Below are 8,836 nucleotides of genomic sequence, written 5' to 3' on the forward strand. Positions count from 1 at the left end.
AATATTATACACAAACAAGATCCAAACATTTTAGCATTTCATATATTTTCAAGATCACGTTTGGTTTTGGACATGAATAACTGTACAAATTCAGTATGCTTTAGTTTATTTAAGGAAATTTTTTACGTGAATTCTATTTTTGAAGCTCTAAATAGTCTTATTAAAAATCTTTCCTTTGGCACATAAAAGAAAAATTAAAAAAATTATAAATTCTTATATATATATTATCATAATATTATCAGCTGATACCAATCACTTTATTTATGGTTAAATTTACATTAACAGTTCTCGTTTCATCCTTTTTAATATTGCATTCACTAGAGTGATAATAATATATTAATATTAATACAGTGGACATTTTTATATATAATAGGATATCCTTATATTAAAAATATTATCTGCAAAATAATGTAATTGGTATATATTGTACTTTTTAACATCAAAAAATAAGCATTTCTTATTGTCAATTATTAAGTTATGTACTTAATAATAGTGTAATTTATATTTTAATTAAAATTTAATTTTATATAGCTTTTTCATTTTTTTATCTTTTTAACGAATTGCAATTCATTAAACTAAATCTGCCAAATATATCTTGTGATTATGCTTAATTTCAATTGACTATCATCAGATTGAATTTTAAGGTATAATGCATTACAATTAATTATGGCGATTGACAAAAACTAATGGAAGATCGAAGTAGTGTAGATTCCAATGAGTCAGTCAGTACAAGTGAAGAATACGAAATTATTCCTAAAACTGTATTACTAGTAAATTTTTATTTTTATGCTAATTTTGTAGAAAAATCATTTTACTTACCAAGTTAAATATGTGTTTAGAAGTCTGATGGCCGGCCACAGTTAAGTATTAGTGGCAGTGGTGGTTTGGATCATTTACAAAAATGTATTGATGAAATATTAGATGAAGAAAAAGAACAAAGCTCAATAAATAAAAACATGACTGACAAAAATGAAAGTTATATTGCTCAATTACCTAAAATACCAGAAGACATACTTGATAATCTTGGTAAATATCTAACAAATTATTTTCAGCTCATTTTTAATCTTAATAACTAATTTATATTCAAAAATTGTCATAGTCATTTAAATTAATTATTAGTTATTCAAATAATAATGTTAGAATATGATGTTTAGGCATCATACAAAAAGGAACCATGTTTGGTGGGATTTCTTATCTTGGATCAGCCAGTATTACTCAACCTAAAGATAAATCTGAAATATTACGAATTATGTCCATATTAAATAGAGAACGTGTTTCTGGACAAGATATGAAAATATCAGTATCAATACCTGTATCATCCGAAGGAGCTGTTATGTTAGTTTGTTATAAATTTGTTTTTATGTATTTCATAATCAATTCTTTTTAGCTAAAGAAGAGTTTAAATTACATTTATTACTTATAGATTATTTGATAGTACAAATAATACTATAATTGCTCGCTATGAAATTGAAAGAATTATGTTTTATGCAAATGGAGTGAGTGGTACAAAAGAAGCATCATGTTTTGCTTTTAGTTGGGCTCACGGTGATAGTGAAAAAAATGCTTTATTTCAGTGTCATGTATTTAAATGTTCTATTTCAGAAGCAGTAAGTAATTTTACTATAGCTATTACATTAATTATAACTATTAACAATAGATTAAATATTAAGATCATATATATAATCTTACCATAATTATTGTAAGTACTCACTAATATTTAATAATTATATTAATATTTTTATATTTTACTACACTTTAAATAAATGTATATCTAGAATATGTAAGTGCTTCTTTTTACAATGATATAATCTGCCTGTTTTAATATTTACTTAATATAACAGTTGTGCAAACAAATTGATCATAGCATTCATTGTACTTACAGGTTAACCGTGTTTCCACTTGTTTTGTAAAAGCTTTCCAAAAAGAATCTAAAACTACTGTGAGTACTACATCACCAATATTGGATTCTAGGGTAACTTTAGACATGCAAAGTAAAAATGGTTCTACTGAAATATATATATTTGAAGTCAGTTTAGAAATCAAAGAAGATGATGGAAAAGTATTTTTTTTTTAATAATAACAATATTATAGATGTATGTAAAAATATTTTAATTATATTTTATAAGGGAACATTTGTATCTGTACCAAGAGATAAAAATTTTCTTAAACTACGAGCTAATGTTGAAAAACAAGTTTGTTTGACTGTTAATCAAGTTGTATCCAATACAGAGCAAAAAATATTACAATTGGAAAGATGTTTTGGTGTTCTTGTTTGTCATGGCCGTAATGTTAAGCAGAGTGATATGCAACTATTAGATATGGTAATTATTAATGTGGTCCTATTTTATTTACTACCCTCATTTCAATTATTCTAGGTATCTATGGGAACAGATTTATTAGATACTGAAGGAAATATAACTACATATATAATTACTGGACATTGGGATCCATCAGATAAAGTATTTGAGCCTCTCAATAGTGAAACTCAATGTTCATATATTACAGTTGCTGTAGATCTTGTTATGCAAAGAATTAAAGAACCTGTGAGATTATCAATAGAGACACCTATTAAAGTATATGGTGCAAATGAAAGGTTTTGGGTTTTTGGTCGGCGGCAAGTTACACATCAGTTTTATTTAAATTTACAACAAGTAAGCCTATTTGTATGATTTAAAAACAAAGTACTGTCAACTTATAAAATAATTTATTATAAGATTAATATTGGTACTTCTGAAGCTGAGTATAAACTTCTAAATATTGATAATTCTGGAGAAATGGATAAAAGTCGATTGAACTTAACTTTAAATAACTTGGCTAATTTTATTCGAGCACAAAGTATTAATTCAATTGAAATGATATCACCTAAAGACGAGAACTTGTCTGGTATTAATTAAATATACTATAATTTTAATATGTAATTAGTTTATTTGTTGAATTTTTAAAATAATATTTTTAGATAATGATGAACCATTAATAAGTGGAACAGGGGATGTATCTAAAGAATGTAATGAATTAGAGCTGGAATCATGGAAAGATGTCCTCTTAAAATGGGTTACATGTAAGTCACCACCTGCCCGCCAGTTAGCTGCTCTAGTTAAAGAAGGAATTCCTGAAGCTTTACGTGGTGAAGTTTGGTTACGTCTGGCTAAAGGTGACCTGGATCCAAAACTTATGGACACTTACAGAATACTACTCACTAAAGTAATAATTACAAATTATTCACTTCTTATTACTTGATTTCGATCATTGATAAGTTCTTTAAATTATTTAAAAATATAGAGTACATCTAAACATCTTAAAAGAAGCATTAATGTTTTATATTATATAAATATAGGAATGTGATTGTGGTGGAATTATTCAGCGTGATATTCATAGAACATTCCCTGCTCATGATTTTTTTAAAGAAGCTGGAGGTATTGGTCAGGACAATTTATTTCATTTAACAAAAGCATATGCAGTATATGATACTGAAGTAGGATATTGTCAAGGGCTAACATTTCTTGCTGCTACTTTGTTATTGCATGTAAGTCAACTTTGTTTAGTTTTTTATTAATTATTAAAAAATATTTAAAAATCAATATAATTTAACATACTTATTTTAAACATCGGAAGATAAAATAATGGAATAAATTATTAAGTATATTTATTATAATTAATTGAGTATAAAAACTTATGGATCATAGTATGGGGCATTGTATTATTCAGTGTTCGCCTTAACGCCAATGTGTCAGCTGTGTTGTTTGCTGTTGGTTCCTGGAGTGGTATTAAATTATATATATAACTAACAGTGACCCACACCTTACTCGCTTTCTGGCTCTTTTGCCCTAATGAGGTTGCATCAGTTCAACAGCGGGTGTAAAATCTGGCCCCATATAGTTGGGGTAAAGGTTAAAGAGATATAGATAAATTGAATATAATAACTAAAAAACTCGGTGGTTTGTGTTAAAATTTTTTTATGATTTTTCATAGATGCCAGAAGAACAAGCTTTTTGTGTCTTATTAAAACTGATGTATGATTATGGATTACGAGAATTTTATAAGGACGGATTTGAAACAGTCTATTTAAAACTTTATCAATTAAACAAATTAATGGAAGTATGTATTATTCTAATAATTTTATATAATAATTTAATAAATATTCAATTACTAATAAGGAACAAATACCTCAATTATACAATCATTTTAATACCAATGGTATTGAAGCCCATATGTATGCTTCTCAATGGTTTCTTACTCTTTTTACGGCCAGATTTCCACTATTTTTTGTATTTCGTATCATGGATGTTATACTTCTTCAAGGACTGGACACTTTATTTCAAGTTGCAATTGCGTTGTTACAAGTATAAAAAGAAACATGATAAAAATAGGCAATTTTAATATTTTGTCATAATTGAATTCTTTAATTTTAGTTTTGCAAAAAAGATTTACTGCAGTTAGATTTTGAAAATATTCTCAAATATTTTAGAGTGACTATGCCAAAAAAAGTTAGAAATGATGAAGTAGCTAAACAACTAATAAAAAACGCATGTGCAATAAAATTAAAAAAACTGAAAAAATATGAACAACAATTTTTAACTTTAAAAGGTATTTTAATATAATGAAATTGTAAAAATAATTAAAATAAACAAATCTATGTGTTGACATATATTTATAGAAGCACAAGAAAATGCTGAAAGTTTTACAAGTGAATTAGATCAAGTAAAAATGACCTTAAAACAAACTGAGGAAGAAAAAAATCGTTTAGAAGAAGAGCTTACTAGGGTTTGTATCATAAAAAAAATTGTCAATTTAATTTTTATAAAATTATTTATTTATTGTATATCCAATGAAGTAGTGATTTTGACATTATTTCTCATCTTAATACTACTTCAAAATTATCTTATTATGTTTAAAATACTATTTTCTAATAATTACATTGTAGTTTATTAAACTCATAACACTAAGTTTAACTTCAAAATATTTAAAAACTCTACCTTCTACTTTAACAAATTAAAACTATTGGAAAAGCTAATATTCTATATGTCCAATAAACTAATTGTTTAGTTGAAATTGTTTGATCAAAAAATGTATTTTTATGTAGACTTCATTTTACACATTTCTAAATGAGTATGTTTTCCTTAAACATTATCAAATTATCATATTAAAAATTTATATTACTCATAAGTTTTATAGTAAAATATATGTAATAGAGTAAAACTATTTTACATAATTAAGATCTACACAATGTAAAATATGTCATATTTTAAAATCTTTTGAATTTTTAAACAATATAAATCGTAAGAAAATCATTGTAATACTTAATAAGCAAAATTTAAAATATATTTTAGGTGAAAAATATATTGAAAAAAGAAATTAATAAAGCGGATTCAGAAATTACTAGAGATCAGACAATTATTAAAGAATATAAACAAGTGAGTTTCCTAATAAAAACAATGTATATTTATTATGTAATACATATGTTAAAAATAATTTTTAGATATGTCAAAGATTAGATGCTGAACAAGCTTCTATGAGAGCTGTGATAAAATTACTTAAAGTATGCTTTTTAAATGTTTTTTTTTCTAATATTATATACATAATTTACAAAAATAATTTTATTTAGAATACATTAGGTGAATGCAGTAAGTGTAGGTCATTTTTAGAAAATCCTTTATTAAATAATGACTCTTCCTCGAAAAGTAGTGATGCTTCAACTAGTCAAACTGATGAAAGTAAACTCTCTAAACGAATCACTGAGCTTGAAATAGAACTAGCTCAAACCAAACTAGCTCTAGTAGAATCTGAGTGTCGAAATCAGGTATGTAATAAAATTGTATGTAAGTTATTACAAAATAACGTATCTTTAAGGCTCCATGTTAACAGGATTTAGGACACAGGCTAGGTGTTACGTTTACAGAACTTCAGGCATCAAAGAATACTCTTCCTCCATGGCTACAAAAAACACTAACTTCAATAAAAGAAGTTGCTACTAACAAGACAAATGATCAGTTACGCATGATAGTAAATAGAAGAGACTCTGCTCCTAATCCACATTCCTTTGGACTTTGAAATGTGTTCTAAAAATAGTATTTTTTTTTTCGAACAAAAATATAATGACAAATAAGTCAGTTATTAACATGTTTTCTATGTATAAAATTATAAAATATAAATTATATAATATATATGGTTTATATAAAATTTAAAAATAGTTCAAAATGTTAAGGAATTATCTAACTTAAGTAAATATTAATGCTTAATTATTTTATGTTTATAATTTGAAAATTGTTGCTGAAAACTTTTTAAAATATAGCATCTAAAAATAATAAAAAATTGCATTAAAAAAAAAATTCATTTCTACTATTTATTTATATAGTGTTTTATAAAAAATTATAGTAAGCCATATTTTTATTAGATAATATTATTTTTTTTTATGAATAATTGTTTATTAATTTATACTACAAATTTTATTTTATTTTCACCATTTCACTTACTAAGTGAAAATAAATGTCTGATTTATTTGTACACATTTCATTGAATATGAATAAGTAGATCTCGTTATTATATACTATGTTACTTGGAAACAAAATTTATTAAATTATTAATTAATAATAAAAGTTTTCTTATACTTTATTAAACTTTACATTTTGTGTTATATTGGTAGATCTGTTTATCATAACACTTTCAATTAATAAAAAATAAAATTTAATTCAGGAATTTTTTTTTTTTGTCTCTGATCATATATTTTTCTTAATTACTAATTTTTAAAGTATTTTTCGGTTCATCCTTAATACTCTATAAGAGTGCCAATTTATTTAAACTACAACATTCATATTTAATTATCGTATAATATAAAAAATGATTAAAAAAAGAAAATTTATAAAATTTAACTTTTAAGCTAGTACTTTGAAAATGTCGGTTTAACCATTTTATTGTAAGACGTTTCTTAGTTGAACTCCCTTCACTTAAGTATACAAAACATTGTGGTACTAAATAAAACGGCTAAACATTTGTGTATTTACTTAAATACCTAGTATCACAAATTGTTTGTTCCAGCCTTTGCATAAGGCTCATAAAAAAATGTCGTTACTCATTTATTTCAAAACTAAAGAGATTCTAAAGAAAATTAAACATCAGGAAAAGCGTGTAAAAATCTGAAATTGCTCGCAAGGGGTTAAAAAGGCGAGTAGTTTTCATTATATTATGCGATTTCCCTAGTCGGTGGCAATGGTTGTTATTTGTTACCGTTGGTATAGTACTGACTTAATCATAAAACCCAGTATGTACCTCTTAATTTTTTAGCCGGAACCCTGTGAAGTACAAGTCTAAAGTCACCTCGAGAGTCACGGGAGTTTTTAACGGTCTCTGGGGACCAGTTTTCTACACAGTTTTTAGACGCTTCTCTCGTTTCCTACCTTATGTTTGTTTTCAGTTCAAAGAAAATTAATTATTCGTGGATACATCTTAATTTTGTCGATAGCGTTAACAATTTTCAATGCTGCCCAGATGGTTTCATTAACTATTGTAATTCTTTTCATAAAATTGTTGAAACTGATTTCAATATTAACTGTTAATTATTAATCATGTTATCCATTTAAGTATGATTAAGTATATATTATGGCTCTAGAAAAAAAATTATTTTGGGTAAAATTGGAGTTTGTTATATTGATACTAAACATACAGAAAAATTTCAAACAAGAAATCAGTAACTTCCCTAAGTCAATTCACGTTTCTATTGCTTACGATATCACTAAATTTAGTTTTGGAGGGAAATTAATAATTTTATGATTATAACCAAGGTAGATAAATCCACCTTGATTTCAACACTTATTGAGAAAAATAAACTCTACAAAATTTCATATTCTAATACATAAATTCATTTTTGATCAAAAGTTTGTATACGAAAATTCAGTTTACTAAACAATTTTTCAAGTTATTATTATTATTTTACTTGGAGATTACAAAAAAATGTTATCTGGCTTATAAGGTAAGTTTTATTTAAATATAGTAATGTAATTTATTTATAATTATTATAATTGTATTTATTTATAGTAACTATTACTATTAATAAATTAATTTTACAGTGGTCGAAGAATATAAATGAAAAAAATACTATTTATCAAATATATATTTTCATTTTAAGACTTTTTTTTATGTTTTGGGCATAATTAACTCAAATAAATCTATACATCGTAGCATTTTACTTTGATAAAAGGGCAACATATTTTGTGAAATATTGTAGTGACATTGAAATATAGATTTTAGATGTAGGCATTATGTAATTGAAAATATTTTTAAAGCGTTTGATTAGATAATTTTAAGAGTCATCTCAATCATGTACAATCATGTTGATTGTAAGATAAAGTAAATAAGCATTTTAATCAAATCAATATTGAGGAAAGAAAATAATTTTTTTATATTACATTTAAATTAATGTATAAATAAAATTAGTTTATAAGCAAAATGCAAAATAACTCCTAGTTATAAAAACTATTTTAAAAATAAAAAACACGACAGAGTAAAACTAATAGTGTATCAGCAACGCATCGAAGTTAAAATTTAAAAAATGAAATTTAATAATAAAAAAATATAAATTTTGTTTTCTAATAATTTTTTTGTGTATTTAATATATTGTTTTATGAAATATAAAAAAATGCAAAAAAAAAACTTCTGATATAATGATTGATAATATTTGTATTATTAAAATTAAAGCTGTCATTTGTAATAAATTATGTTATACGCACTAGATATGAAAAAATAATTTACTGTGGTGTTATGTATTTACATTTACCATTTTTAAGTTATAAGGCGTGAGCATTTATATTATGTACCATAAAGAAGGGTTTATTGACAAACGACA

The 8,836-nt window shown here is 24.7% G+C and overlaps 1 protein-coding gene across 2 annotated transcripts; it reads left to right on the plus strand.

The window, feature by feature from the left end:
* The first annotated feature begins 644 nt into the window (after positions 1-644).
* LOC126894150 (rab GTPase-activating protein 1-like) lies at positions 645-6,617 on the plus strand. 2 transcript variants are annotated; one of them, XM_050664942.1, is made up of 18 exons: positions 645-770; positions 840-1,026; positions 1,155-1,335; positions 1,424-1,607; positions 1,883-2,059; positions 2,127-2,321; positions 2,376-2,651; positions 2,715-2,883; positions 2,957-3,201; positions 3,335-3,523; positions 3,970-4,095; positions 4,155-4,340; positions 4,410-4,584; positions 4,655-4,761; positions 5,328-5,411; positions 5,477-5,536; positions 5,603-5,797; positions 5,863-6,617. In XM_050664942.1, the coding sequence occupies exons 1-18, from the start codon at positions 687-689 to the stop codon at positions 6,046-6,048; spliced, it is 3,006 nt and encodes a 1,001-aa protein (XP_050520899.1). In that variant the 5' UTR covers positions 645-686; the 3' UTR covers positions 6,049-6,617. The 2 variants fall into 2 exon arrangements, with proteins under 2 accessions (XP_050520899.1, XP_050520900.1); XM_050664943.1 differs by having other exon boundaries at positions 5,848-5,996.
* Positions 6,618-8,836: the final 2,219 nt, after the last annotated feature.

Source organism: Daktulosphaira vitifoliae, unplaced genomic scaffold (assembly GCF_025091365.1).
Source record: "Daktulosphaira vitifoliae isolate Bord-2020 unplaced genomic scaffold, ASM2509136v1 Scaffold_1, whole genome shotgun sequence".
NCBI lineage: Eukaryota > Metazoa > Arthropoda > Insecta > Hemiptera > Phylloxeridae > Daktulosphaira > Daktulosphaira vitifoliae.

Excerpts from the sequence above, each read along its gene's own strand:
- LOC126894150 (XM_050664942.1), top strand. The coding sequence starts at position 687 with ATGGAAGATCGAAGTAGTGTAGATTCCAATGAGTCAGTCAGTACAAGT. Across the intron at positions 2,884-2,956 it reads TAAAGACGAGAACTTGTCTG|ATAATGATGAACCATTAATA; the intron begins GTATTAATTAAA and ends TAATATTTTTAG. Across the intron at positions 4,585-4,654 it reads ACAATTTTTAACTTTAAAAG|AAGCACAAGAAAATGCTGAA; the intron begins GTATTTTAATAT and ends ATATATTTATAG.